At 38.6% G+C, this 14,106-nt stretch overlaps 1 protein-coding gene across 1 annotated transcript in view; it reads right to left on the bottom strand.

Moving 5' to 3' along the window:
• Nucleotides 1-577: 577 nt before the first annotated feature.
• Nucleotides 578-14,106, bottom strand: part of LOC135225101 (uncharacterized) — a 21,543-nt gene continuing 8,014 nt past the window's right edge. The window contains exons 8-21 of the mRNA XM_064264358.1: nucleotides 13,237-13,363; nucleotides 12,626-12,675; nucleotides 11,966-12,124; nucleotides 11,505-11,557; nucleotides 9,457-9,578; nucleotides 8,844-9,012; nucleotides 7,559-7,748; nucleotides 6,989-7,102; nucleotides 5,336-5,479; nucleotides 3,885-4,064; nucleotides 2,762-2,888; nucleotides 2,561-2,610; nucleotides 1,460-1,618; nucleotides 578-887 (exon numbers count right to left, since the gene is read on the bottom strand). Coding sequence (XP_064120428.1) covers nucleotides 828-887; nucleotides 1,460-1,618; nucleotides 2,561-2,610; nucleotides 2,762-2,888; nucleotides 3,885-4,064; nucleotides 5,336-5,479; nucleotides 6,989-7,102; nucleotides 7,559-7,748; nucleotides 8,844-9,012; nucleotides 9,457-9,578; nucleotides 11,505-11,557; nucleotides 11,966-12,124; nucleotides 12,626-12,675; nucleotides 13,237-13,363 — 1,704 coding nt within the window. The 3' untranslated portion in view covers nucleotides 578-827. The remainder of the gene's footprint in view (nucleotides 888-1,459; nucleotides 1,619-2,560; nucleotides 2,611-2,761; nucleotides 2,889-3,884; nucleotides 4,065-5,335; nucleotides 5,480-6,988; nucleotides 7,103-7,558; nucleotides 7,749-8,843; nucleotides 9,013-9,456; nucleotides 9,579-11,504; nucleotides 11,558-11,965; nucleotides 12,125-12,625; nucleotides 12,676-13,236; nucleotides 13,364-14,106) is intronic.

Here is a 14,106-nt window from a genome sequence, read left to right as displayed (position 1 = left end):
AAATATATATCCTTTCCTCGTAATCACATTTGTGTTGCAACCGCGTCATAACCCTTCCTTGCTTTTGGGGCTGTCCTTCAAGATTTTAATTTTTTTTGCAGCCACATTTGCTTTCCTTCATTATATCTTTTTGTTGTACTTCCAGGATATCATTCTTTTCTAACACATTGTTGCTTCAATATTTTTACAAGTAATCCAGGATTTCTTGTGTTCCATATTGCATCTTCTCTTCCCCATTTTCATTGGTGACTCCTGTTGATTTTGTTTCTTAGCATCTTGCACCTCTACGGCTAAGACAATCTTCTTTTCAGTCATCTTTGCTTTCCTTCTCAACCAACATTGAAGCAACAGCGATCACAGTTCCAATACAGACTCCTTTAACGCTAGAGAATCATTGACCTTTGCATATACCTTTCCACTCACTTAGGTACAAAATTTAGTTTGGTTAATATATGGACCAGGATGTTTAAATATAGAGAAAAATCTCCGTTTTAAAAAACTGCTTCCAACGTGTCTTGACAGTTAGCATTTTTCACAAATATAATTCCATTTCTGGTTGCATAAGGTAACTACACAATATTAGTTATTTGAAGTAAATTATTTGGTCATCTGAACCACATGCACTGGATATTGAACATCCACCTGACAACTGGGTTGAAATAGCAGGGGTACAGTAAAATGAAGGGGGGTATTGGCGAGCTGTACAATAACGCTCTAAAGTCTGTTAAATAGAGTTTGATTTCTTATATTGACGTTGTGTGGACGAATTCCTGTGTCCAGCTCTCGATGGATGTAAGATTTAAATGCATTTCCTGCACCTCGATATGTCATTTCGATTCTTCTTTCTTGATCTCCTCTCGGATTGCTTCAGCTAGTATCCTGAATGCCTAGAAAGTGGAAGCAAATTTGAGATATCAAGCCGTGAGCTCTGTAATCAACAATCAACTTTAGTCTCTATAGATATTCTAAAGACTGAAATATGGCAGTCAATTTAGCAGTAAATTGTCCTGTCATGATGAATGTTCTAAATTCGACTTAAGAAAGAAATGCCTGTAGAGTATAATCTACCATCATCCCCACTGAATGGTCTTGGAAATATTTTGAAGCTTGGAAAAAGTAAGCAAATTTAATCTGCATATTAATAAATCAGATGCATCAGTATTTCAAGTATGTGTGGTAAACTTGAGAAATGAAGAAATATTCATCTGTAATGATTCAAGAGGAGAAATTATTATATTGAATAGAAATTAATATATTGACGCCTTTTGCGGAACTCTTAGACAGCCAAAAATGTGATATTATATAGTTTGTTTTAATTCTGCAATGATTAATTGCATAGTACGGGGAAGTTTTAGCCCAGAAAAAATTAATAACTTTCTGTGGAGTTACAGTTTCACTCAATGTGGCTTTGTCAAAGCCTGAGCGACAGGTTGAAATTCAAAGTGATAAATTTAAGTACCTTATCTAAATCCTTTCCATCTGCTTTCGAGTAGGACGCCCTCATGAATTGCGACGGCTTGCTATGATCCGCGAGGAAGCCGCAGCCAGGCACCAACACCACGCCTCTCTCCCTGCCACATTCTAGCAGCAGGTTCCTGGTATCTTTGAGTTTCGGGACCTGATTTGCAAAGTTTGCGATGTGAGAACGTTGTCGTTTTGTATTGAGCATTACGGTCTCACCATAAAATGTACATTTTGGAATTGTCTGTAGGTACAGATTCCAGATGTCAGCTCATAGTCTAAACGTTTTCCAGTATCAGAGTAACTTGAAAATTAGCGAAATAATTATGGGGAGAGATGAAGTGAGTCTATGAAATGAATAGGAGTCAGGGAGTTAGGGGCGTTTCCGATAACGATAAGTTTTGCTACACCAGGGCCATGATGGGTCTTTGAAATGGATATTGAACAAGGGGGTCGGGGGTAAGGGCACTTTAGATAATGGGTAGTATTTAACATTAGGTTTTGTTACACCAATCTCCTGGTTCGCTCTCACACATTACCACATCCAAGGACAGCTTTTGGGCAGGGGCTAATTCTGGTCTATATCCAGCTTTCTTAACCAACCAAACAATCTTCGTCCTTTAACGTAACCTATACATTAATGGTTTAGAGCGCTGCTCTTTTTTCTTTTATTTTTTGGTCCAGGCAGTTCTAAGCCTTTGAAATCGCAATATTTTCTCAGAGGCATTCGAATGTCTTATGAGATGGCGTACCATCAGCATCGGTTGAACTTAAAGGGCAAATTTACATGTCACAACAACGTTTAGGCATAAGATGTTTCGATGAATTTTGGAGTGATTACAGAATGGTTTTGTTTTCACGCTTAAAGAAAGTGGGACACTGAAATTATCATTTCGACTCGTTCATCGAACATCCTCCAAATTTAAGCTTACTGTAAAATGATATATGGATTTTGGTGACAATAATGGCCAGAAGTCAAAGACAATAACTAGTACATAAACCGAAGTAGTCTAAGGAAAGACAACAGGGCGTTGAGTCCTTTGGGCCAAGATAAGGAGTAATCAATTTCTAATTTTTACCAAGGGATTTGCCTACTTACCTTGAGCCACAGGAAGAAGCCGCCCAATGGCGTTGTCCATTCGCACAACCCTGTAGATGAGATAATTGCTTCTTGAAACAAAGAGTTCATTACGGGAAATGAAACAAGGGACTTGTTTGTGCCCATTTATACTGATTAGAGAGAGAGAGAGAGAGAGAGAGAGAGAGAGAGAGAGAGAGAGAGAGAGAGAAAGATTCAAACCTTTTAAATGCTTCTCAGCAGCTTGGAGTGCCATGTCTCTTTGCTTTCTGTAGAACTCCCGTGTCCTTTCAGTTTCCTTCAAATAACCATCAAGACCCCAGGTGTCGAACAAACGGCTGGCCAGCACCTAAGAACGAGTCACAAAGTGAAGTAAAATGATTTATGACATGACCTGAACCTTCGTATGTTTAATAACTACTACATAGGCGTATGCACATCATGCGCATACAGCAGACGTAGGTCTCTGACCTCCATAGCCACTTTATTCGTGTATTGAATTCTCGTGATATCATCCAGTGATTTATTTTATATTTATTAAATATTTAAATTATTGTGTCATTACGTTACAAAGTCTGATTGGCTTTTCTTGTTACAAAGTCAACTGAATTTTACTAGAAAAATGTAGGATAAAACGAAAAAAGGTTTGGTGGGGGCGGGGAGGTGTCGGGGGGGTGGTGCTGAGGTAGGGGGGGGGGGGGAGAGCGAGAGTTTGGATACACTCCGCAGGATTTAAGATCATGAAACACTCGAAAAAAGACCCCGGAATCGAGTTCCAAATCTCTACAATGAAGAAAAGTAAATATTCTTATCGACCAACCTTTGAATTGGGGTGTAGAAAATAACGTGGTCGGTTAATTTCCTCGAAGTTTTGGTCTTAACTATCCACAGAACCAGTTATATCGATACGGTCAGCTAAGCTTCCTTGAAAATATAGTCAAGCACTGAGCAGAAATGTGCGCTTCAAGGCAATCGTTCGGTTAAGCACACTTGCTTTATTATTATTATTCGGATCATGTACTATATATCTATATAAATGCAAGTGGTCACATAACAGCATAACAGCAGGTTCGTTTCAGAGAGAGAGAGAGAGATTCGTTTCAGAGAGAGAGAGAGAGAGAGAGAGAGAGAGAGAGAGAGAGAGAGAGAGAGAGAATGTACCATATATTTATATGAAATAAGCCTGAAAGGCAATTAATTACCTTTCAATACAAGCGGTCACATAACAGCAGGTTCATTTCAGAGAGAGAGAGAGAGAGAGAGAGAGAGAGAGAGAGAGAGAGAGAGAGAGAGAGAAAAAAAAATCTCATCACCAAACGGGTATATGACGTATTAAGCAGCTTACCTGTGGAAACATCGAAGTGTGCATGATAGACTCCTGAAACAGTATGCTTAGAGTCGGGGCAAAGTGGTTTGGTATTATGGCGAAACCCAACCTCAATCCCCCGCCAAGGGTCTTCGAGAAGGACTCCAAGCGTAGGACCCTACCTTCGGTATCCAACTGAAGGAAACTGGATGGAACCTCCTGTGAAAAGAAAGGATGTGTCGATTTAAGTGTCAAAGACGTCGGTGATACGTTTTGTTATTATATGTACGCAGATCTAAATCCTTGATGAGAAGTCTCATCCAGTGGCATTCTATCAAGTCAAACATATATATATATATATATATATATATATATATATATATATATATATATATATATATATATATATATCTATATATATATATATATATATATAAACACTGATTCACCCTGGAACCATAAGGTTACACCAGTACAAGAGGTAGATTAAGTACTAACAAAGGCAAATGAGTAAATAACAATATAGCGTTATATATTTTGAAAAATACCACCTTTCTATCAAACTGGAAATTAGTTTCGAGATTCAAAAATAAATACATTTCCGTTATGTTGAGATTTCAGCAAGCAAGAGTACTTTACAACGCTTATATCTAGTATACATCTCACTGGCCTTGTTACTCCCGCACAATCTGATAGAGGAATAGTGAAAGAGCAGTTTCCAGGAATTTAAGTGATACACTTTTAAAAATTGCACTAAAAGGCATCTGATGTACCAGAGGATACCAGAGGTTGAATAACGAACTTCACCTTTTGATATAAGAAAAAATGAAAAAAGAAAACAAGAATATCCTACCGATATACGAATGGAATGGAAGGGAATGTCATATGGAATTTAAGCTTAAAGCCAAGCACTGCCTACCGGTATATAAGTTATTAACGAAAATAACAAATGAAACCTTCTGATTTAAACTGGTATTTTTCTATTCTCACTTATTCTTACTTTACTGATTTTCGCTACGGTTTTCTGCAAGTTCGGTTACGCTTATTGGTTTACGAAGGAATGGTGTTAAATCTTTCTTTCTTATCTGGGCTTTGTGCCAGTATGGGTGAGTAAAAATGGGATTCTTGAAAATCACTCAAAGGAGCAACTCACGTCAGACGACGCAGCGTCGTTGTTGCTTAAGATACACCTGTTTGGCACACAATAAGAAGTATATTAATGCCATTTATTTTCCAACATACACTTCGACTCCATATACTTGGCTTTCTGTCTTTTATCTTCCATTCGTTCCTAGTGTTCTCTTCCTACTTGGGTGTCCAACTTCTTCAACGTCGTATTATGTTAAGTTGCATCACTCATGTATTAACAAATCTTACAACCTCGCCATAGAAGACTCAATAATAATAATAATAATAATAATAATAATAATAATAATAATAATAATAATAATAATAATAATAATAATAATAATAATAATATAGGTACTCACGTCACAAAACTGCAAAAAATAGTAAGGGTCGTCTTCAACAATAAGGATATCATGCTGGCAAGCAAGATCGTAGATCCTTCGTCTCCTGGATTCGCTTAGGACAGTTCCATCTGGGTTGCTTCCTCCAGGATTCACATACAGAAACTGATGAATAATTTAAGGAAAAGAAAAACCATCAATAAGGAGCGGAGCATAGAGGGAAGATGGATGAAAACAAACGTATTATGCTACTGAAGAGACTTATTGAAAGAGGAAAATCAGAGCAAACAATCTTCTTTACTGTGTGTGTGTGTGTGTGTGTGTGTGTGTATGAGAGAGAGAGAGAGAGAGAGAGAGAGATAGAGAGAGAGAGAGAGAGAGAGAGAGAGAGGATATGGCTCTCTGAAAAAGAAATTGCCCACTGTGGGAGAGAGAGAAGAGAGAGAGAGAGAGAGAGAGAGAGAGAGAGAGAGAGAGAGAGAGAAGGAAAAGAGAGGATAGAATTAAGCTCTCTGAAAAAGAAATCGCCCACTGTTGGAGAGAGAGAGAGAGAGAGAGAGAGAGAGAATAGAGAGAGAGAGAGAGAGAGGGAGCGTTAAGGCTCTCTGAAAAAGAAATTGCCCCCCGTTTGTTGGAGAGAGAGAGAGAGAGGAGAGAGAGAGAGAGAGTATGAGAGAGTAGAGATTAAGGCTCTTGAAAAAGAAATTGGCCCACTTGGTTGGGTGAAGAAGGAGAGAAGAGGAGGAAGAAGAGGAGCGAAAAAGAATGAGAGAGAGAGAGAGAAGATTAAGGCACTCTGAAAAAGAAACTGGACACTGTTGGAGAGAGAGAGAGAGAGAGAGAGAGAGAGAGAGAGATTAAGGCACTCTGAAAAAGAAACTGAAACAACTGTTGGGAGGAGAGAGAGAGGAGAGGAGAGAAGAGAGGAGGAGGAAAGAGGAGAGAAAAGGAGAGAAATTAAAAGGGCTATCGAAAAAGGAAAACTGACACTGTTGGGGAGAGAGAGAGAGGAGAGAGAGAGAGAGACGAGAGAGTTAGCTTATCTGAGAAACTGGAGTTACAAACAATAAAAAAAATACAGTGTTGGGGAGAGAGAGAGAGAGATGAGGAATTCGAGAGAGAAGAGAGAGAGGAAAGAGAGATTAAGGCATCTGAAAAGAAACTGGACATGTTGGGGAAAGAGAGAGAGAGAGAGAGAGAGAGAGAGAGAGAGAGAGAGAGAGAGAGAGAGATTAAGGCTATCTGAAAAAGAAACTGGACACTGTTGGGGAGAGAGAGAGAGAGAGAGAGAGAGAGAGAGAGAGAGAGAGAGAGAGAGAGAAAGGGATTAATGTGAGAGAAAGAGAGGAGGACGAAAAAGAGAGGAGAGAGAGAGAGAGAGAGAGAGAGAGAGAGAGAGAGATTAAGGCTATCTGAAAAAGAAACTGGACACTGTTGGAGAGAGATAGGGAGAGGAACGACGGAGGGCGGGACGAAGACGAAAGAGAGAGGGGGGAGGAAGGGGGGGAGAAGGATTGGAGAGGGGAGGAGAGCAGAGAGAGGGGAGAGAGAATTAAGGAGAAAAAGAAAGGAGAGAGAGAGAGATTAAGGCTATCTGAAAAAGAAACTGGACACTGTTGGAGAGAGAGAGAGAGAGAGAGAGAGAGAGAGAGAGAGAGAGAGAGAGAGAGATACCTTTGGGACACCCTTGGATTTCTGGCAGTCAATCAAAGCCTGTTGGAGGCTATCGGGGACAATTCCTCCTCTGTCTGTCTGTATGCTTGAGAAATTCGGTTGAAGGGGCGCTCCCTGGAAATAGGATGCGCGCAGTAAAAATGTACCTTTATTTTTATTTTTAATTAATTTATTTATTTATTTTAATCCTGTGTGTAGGGTCAGAAAAACGTATAATCGAAAAAATCTCTCGGACTCAAGGTGGCAACCAGCGCAGACCTATAAGTGAAATATATTTTAAGGGCTGAACTACCAATAAAATTTAAAATCTCAAATGCGAGAACTCTGATAATACAATACCCTGTTGGCAAGAACGTACTAAGATCAAAGGGATGACTTAATGAAAACGATAGCAATGAAAAAAACTTGAAAACAAAACTACTATATCATATTTATGCGGTCTAAGCCCAGAAAGGCTCAAGTTGCAATAGTTACAATGAGGTCCGTATAACGTAATGGATAACTTCAACAGACAGTCACAAAAAAAATGACCAAACAAAAGCAATGGCTATAACTCGAGGACTAGCTCACCGCGGCGTTGACTCCCTGATAGCAGTTCATCGGAACGAAGACCGTGTCCCCTTCGTCGAGTAGCATCTCGAAGATTTTACTAAGGGCGTTCAGGGCTCCTGTCGTGACGATCACCTTGCGATCGCCCCACAGGGGGGGATCGTGAACTCGCTCCGTCAAGGCTCGAATATGCTGTACCAGGGGCCGATATCTTTTAAGTTTCGGGAGATGGAAAAATATGAAAAAATATGAAGCTAAATAGATGGCAAAAGAAAAAAATTATTAGATAAGTAAAAAATAAAAAGGAAAAGAAAAAAAAAATGCAGAAAACATTACTTCAACGTTACTACATGTACGCTGACTTCTAAAATGTAAGTGAACATTGGAGAGAAAGCAAAAAAAAAAAAAAAAAATATAAAGATTAAAATTATATAAACAATCTCAAGATTTGTGGCGATGCTGCAATACTTTCGTTAAAGGTAGAAACAAGAATGTATGGTGAGAACTGTTAGTTAAAGACCTTGTTAAAAAGATGATAAAGTAATGATAGTGCTAATAGTAATAATGATTTTCATAATTCCTTTTGCTAATTACATAAAATGCGGTGACTGTAGAACTGTCGAAATTTGGCATAACGTCACTTTTACCGAACCATGACTAAAGGATCTTCAAATGTTTTTTCGGTTCGATATGAAAGGAGCTCTGTCACATATACCTTTCATAATTGCTACTAGCTACAGTGATCACAGAGCCTTCAAAAACTAAAGCACTAGAGGTTAATCTTCATTATCTAATGAAAGTTCAAGCATTTCGAATAATGTACAAGGAATTCTCGCCAAGTAACGACGTATAGATACAGTATACCATAACTATACTGTTTTTTTTCCATCTGTCCACTCGCCTATGGTGTTTGTGTATGGTAACACTGCGTCCAGGGCTTTAGATAGTTACGCTATGTGTAAGTTTTAGGTAAATAAAAGGATATCTGGGTGTACATTTGCAACTAAAAAGTGTTTTGATAATTTACTGTATGCGAATTACACCGTTAATATTATAAATAGGATATTGTTATTATTCTTGAGTGTAAGCTGAATGTAAGTATATAAAGCCCGGGACGCAGTGTTACCAAACGCCAACACCACAGGTGTGTGGACAGATGAAAAAAAACCGAGTATTGGCTGCTCACCATTCGACGTGAATCGTTATGACCCAAACAAATATTAGGAGGCTGTAGTACTTCTTTTCAGTATCATTTAATGGATATATACTTTGCCTAACTGCTGAATTGAAAAAGCTTTTCCTTTACCCACTGACATTACAGTACTGCTGAAGCACAGCCATCACTTCAGGGTTGATGTCGAATATCTGGTCATTCTTCAGGGTCACTTTGGCCTTCACGAACGGAAAGGTCGCCGGGTTCGGTTTTCCGTACAGCATTTCAAAAGGCGCTGGTTTTTCTGGATTGTTTATCCTGTCTGGAATTCAGAGAGAGTAAGTGAGCAGAGAATATTTAAAATCATGGATACCGGGATGATTAGGATTCAGTCAAAAAGGTATTGGGCTTCTTTTGTTATCACTCTCCTTCCCTCCACCTCATTCTTTTTCGTTTTACGAGAAGCAAGAGAGAGAGAGAGAGAGAGAGAGAGAGAGAAGAGAGAGAGAGTGGGAAGTGGGGGCGGGGGGGTGGGGGGAGGGGGGGGGGGGGGGGGGAAAGGCATTGCGCGGGGAGGGCGAAGCAGTGGATGTTAGTAAATTCTATTGACACTCATTGGTGCTTATTGCAAACCTATCAATGGCCATAGCAAAGCAACCAAAACATATATATACATATATATATATATACATATATATATATATAATATATATATATATATATATATCTATATATATATATCTGTCTGTGTATGTGTATTACTCACCAAGTTCGTTCCAGATACCGTGGGAGTCGACTTTGGACATAATTGATGCGAAGAATCTGGAATAATCCATCGTGCTGAAGAGGAGCCGGTACCGAGCCGCCAAGGGTTGGAGAGATGTCCGTTACAGCTGCAGAAAGTACCAAATATATATAATATAATCCTTACTCGGTTCCCTGAATACTCCATCATAATTACACCAATCTAGCCTGAGTCATAAAACCTGACATAACTACGACTGCCTAATACAAACTTGGTCAACTAAACCTACTTTAGGGCTTAAGTGTTCTAACCCTTGCCAGGATTAGACTTTATGTCCCTCTCTCTATTGGCGTTATCACACATCTTTTCTTACATCAACAATCGACGATAAGACGTAATCTAACATGAATGGATACTGAGGAATGGAAATTTGCAACAAAAGACCCATCAATAAATGGAATTTTCATCGAATCAGATTTCATCTTGCAATTGGGTCACACATAGTATCCAAAAGCGCGCGCGCACACACACACACACACACACTCACACTATATATACATATGTATATATAAAGTATATATACACAATTATAGTTAAAATACACGCATGCAAACTAACACACCCGCAGATGGGCACGCACATAACAGATATGCATATATACTGCAATTCAAAATTCAAGTGATAAGCCTCTTCCATGCAGTACTACATACCTGTTGTCCAGAACAGAAACAGCAGAGATCTATTACTCACACTACTGATGCTCCTCCGAAGACAACTTGATAATGTTCACCTGATGCCAATACAAAAACATTTGCCATCGTTAAAAAAATATATAAATAAAAATGTGTTTGTGAATTCGCCGCATCTCAAAATCTTCGGCACATGTTGCACGGACACGTTTACTGCATTGTCAGCTTTTAGAAGGACCTGGCCTTGATTGGCTCACTACGTGCTTCAATGAAAGATGATTTACTGAAAGATTCCTTCCAGCGTCCCTCCGGCCCCAGATACATTGCTTTTTAACTTTTTGCTAGTTATTTACCTTTGGTATCTTACCCTCCTAGGTGTCAAACGTATCAACGCTCAATTTCCATGTATTATTTAAGGTCAGTCCAGCATTAAATTTTCCTCAGAGTAATCAATGCATGACCTGACTTTCTATATCAGCGTTTGCTTTTAGAACAAATTTTGGTGGTTCCTCTTTACTCTACTTGAAGGTTGCGAAACTAAGGTTAAGTATATGTTAGGTACTGTTATTTTTTTTTGTAATGCATTCTTTTTCAATTATTTTTTTCCCCTCCCACAATAAACCTTTTTCGTTCTGGCCGAAATTTTAAACTGTATTATCTTACCAAATGCATTTGAATTTAATTTCTCCCTCAGTCGAAATCTTTCGATCATGTCCAGAGAGAGAGAGAGAGAGAGAGAGAGAGAGAGAGAGAGAGAGAGAGAGAGAGAGAGAGAGAGAGATAAAACAAATTGGTCGAAAACAACTTCTAAAATTCCATGGATTATCAAAAGTATGAAGGAGGCAAAACAACCAATGTTCAGAAGGTGACGAATGTTATTGACGTCTCTTATTTTTTTCTTGGGTTTTACAGAGAACTTGTACATAGACACGACTCGAGGGCGTGTTCTAAAATAAATGAAAGACGATTAGTCACGTAATAATCTTCTTCTTTTACCCCTTAGTTGTGAAAGGACCTTCTGATCCTGAACAATAAAAAGTGTTAAGGAGAAGCACGCAGACTCAGCATTTTGAATGAGATATAACTAAAAGCGATGTTGAACTCCATACGAAGAAACCTTCGCGGAGCCCAAGAGCCACAGAGCGTCTTTAGGAACACCGTGACGTCATAAGACATGAATCATGATAGACCGAGGAATGACTTAAACAAGATGATTTACTTCATGCCCTTCTCTTGCGGCAAGAGCTTATCAAAATCCTACAATGAAAAATGTAACTCAAGACACAAATCGAAGAGCTATCAGCATCTGCCGAGATGCTTCTGTTCTCTCAGATGACGATGGCACAGGAATGCATGAATTCATTTTAATTCCTTTTCAGCCTCTTCTCTTCCTTCATCTCCTCTCGTATGGCTTCGGCGAGCATCTTGAAGCCCTGGAAAGTACATGAAGGGGATTGTTTCAACTCCCGACTGCTCTCAAAAACAAAGTATAAATACGTTACTATACCGCTGAAAATTACCTCGAACCACTTCGTAAGTTTTCTCAATTGATACTGTTGCTTATGCATGAAGATATTAACTTGTACGTTTATTTTCATATGTTTTGCGAGTAGGTTCTATACTTTCCCCTTTCTTCTTATGAGCAATCCATTCTTTACGGCATAATTTGCAAATTAATTGGTGTTTTCTGCTCGGCCCTTCCAAGATTTTCGGATAACAACAAACAACATCGACTACAAAAAATATTATTAATAACTAAAACAAAATCCGACGTAAAATTTAATTACAATATCAATAGCGAACGGAACGGAATTTGATGACACTAACAGGAAGAAACTTACTTCGTCCACTTTGTGGGGGTCGATGCCAGCATAGGAGAGTCTCAGGAATGGAGTTGGTCTGTCCTGGTGCACGAAAAACGCCAAACCCGGTAGGGCTAGGACTCCTTTTTCGGGACCACGGACAAGAGTTAATTTTTTCGTGTCAGCAACGTCCGTTACCTGCAAGTATATGACGAAGACTTGTCTGAGAGAGAGAGGAGAGAGAGAGAGAGAGAGAGAGGAGAGAGAGAGAGAGAGAGAGGAGAGAGAGAGATGTGAAGTTACCGAAAGCATGAATCCCTCTGCCTTGTCTTATTTCATTAGGCATAATGTTGGAGAGAGAGAGAGAGAGAGAGAGAGAGAGAGAGAGAGAGAGAGAGAGAGAGAGAGAGTAGACACAGGGACAATGAAGACCCCCTTGGTTTACTTTTTACCCATAAGTGAAGAAACGGAAAGATCCAGAATATATTTGCAATTCCTCTCTCAGGTTAAAATTGCCCCCTTTTTAAAAAAAAGTTTCATAACCTCTTTTAAGTTTAAATCCTCCGGGGATTATGGGCTTCTCGAAAGAGCTTCATCATTGGAGAAGGCATTTTTGACTTTTGGAAACCACCAAAAGAACAATATAGGAAACGGAAGCACATAACTCATGGAAAGAGGGGAGTCTGGTGAGACACTTACCTTCAGCCAAAGATACATTCCTCCAGCAGGTACGTTCCATTCACACAAGCCTGGAAGAGATACATAAGCATCTACTGTACTTCATTTGGTTGTGAATCAATATAGAGAAAACTCTGAACTCCTTTCTCAATAGAAGAACAAAAAAGAAATATGGCTATAGCAAAGGTTTTGTTTTTATCAAACCAAACCAACATTGGAAAACAGAACGGAGAGGTGAAAAACAATAATGAGAAAACCAAATTTAGCGTGACATAACGCGATGTGTAATTTATCTACAGCAAAAAAGCAGTGTTTTTCAGCGGGATACACATTCTTAAAAACTTCGATCATTTGGCGTGTGCAGTCACTGAAAAGATAAAATTTCATCTATTCAACTTTTCAACAGCTCACCGCAAATAGGAGTTTTTTTTTATGTATTTTATATATTTTTTTTAATACAAAAGACCCTGTTTCCAAAAAAAATATTTTTTCTTGTGTTTGTACCATTTTAAACTGAAACGCTGTAGGCGATTGCGAAGAATAATTTTTGTTAATCGAATAATTTTTGTTAAAGGTCCATAATGAATGGCAATGGATTCCAAGGACCAGATGAAAGATATTTCTATGCCTACCTTTCAGATGCTTTTCTGCAGCTTTGACGGCGAGATTTCTTCTGTCCTTGTAGAACTTTGCTGTGCCTTTGGCATTTTCCAGAAAGCCGTCTATGCCCACAGTATCCAGCCACTTACTTACACAAACCTTGAAAATATTTTCATAGTGATTATCTTTCCTTTAACGATACGTTGTTTACATGAATACCTGATAATTTCAGTTAAGAATTCAGCAGTATACAGTGTTAAATTTATCCTTATAGCTGCTTCAAACAGCTAGACACATGCCCCATCAGCACCAATGGAATTTTGGTGATAGCAATATTTCGCGATTCCGTGAATCTATCTACCACTTAGTTATTCTCCCCGGTACCAAAAACCATCTGCAAATACTTATTCTTTCCCACTACCCAGTTTTTTCACTTCTTCGTTAGTTTTTTACCTGTCAAGACTTTCTTACTCCAAGTGTACTATAAGATGATTCATCTTAGCAGCTTAAAGAATCACATTTTAAAACCTTTTTGTTATTTCGTTCTTTAATCAGATCAGCTTTTGAATTATTAGCGCTTCTAAGTAATAATTTAGGGTGGAACGTACAGCATCTGACAGCGGCCACCTCCGAAAAGGAATAATGCATTTAAATATTCTTACATGTAAACAAAAAAATCTAAAATATATGTAAATGAGTAACATAAGTAAATGAAAACTTCACTAAAGTCGAATAATGTCTTGACAAAGCAAGTAAATATCAAGATTACAGCTGAATCGAAAATTGAAAATATGCAAACGCCAGCAACAATGGCTAAGAAACCCTGTAAAATCAGATCGAAATAAGTGTGAATAACACTGATATCATCAGTCATATTAATTCAGGATCTCCCTGGAAACTTA

This window comes from Macrobrachium nipponense, chromosome 12 (genome assembly GCF_015104395.2).
Source record: "Macrobrachium nipponense isolate FS-2020 chromosome 12, ASM1510439v2, whole genome shotgun sequence".
Taxonomy (NCBI): Eukaryota; Metazoa; Arthropoda; class Malacostraca; order Decapoda; family Palaemonidae; genus Macrobrachium; species Macrobrachium nipponense.
Note: the sequence above shows the minus strand (reverse complement) of the source record. Positions and strands in the feature narration are given on the sequence as shown.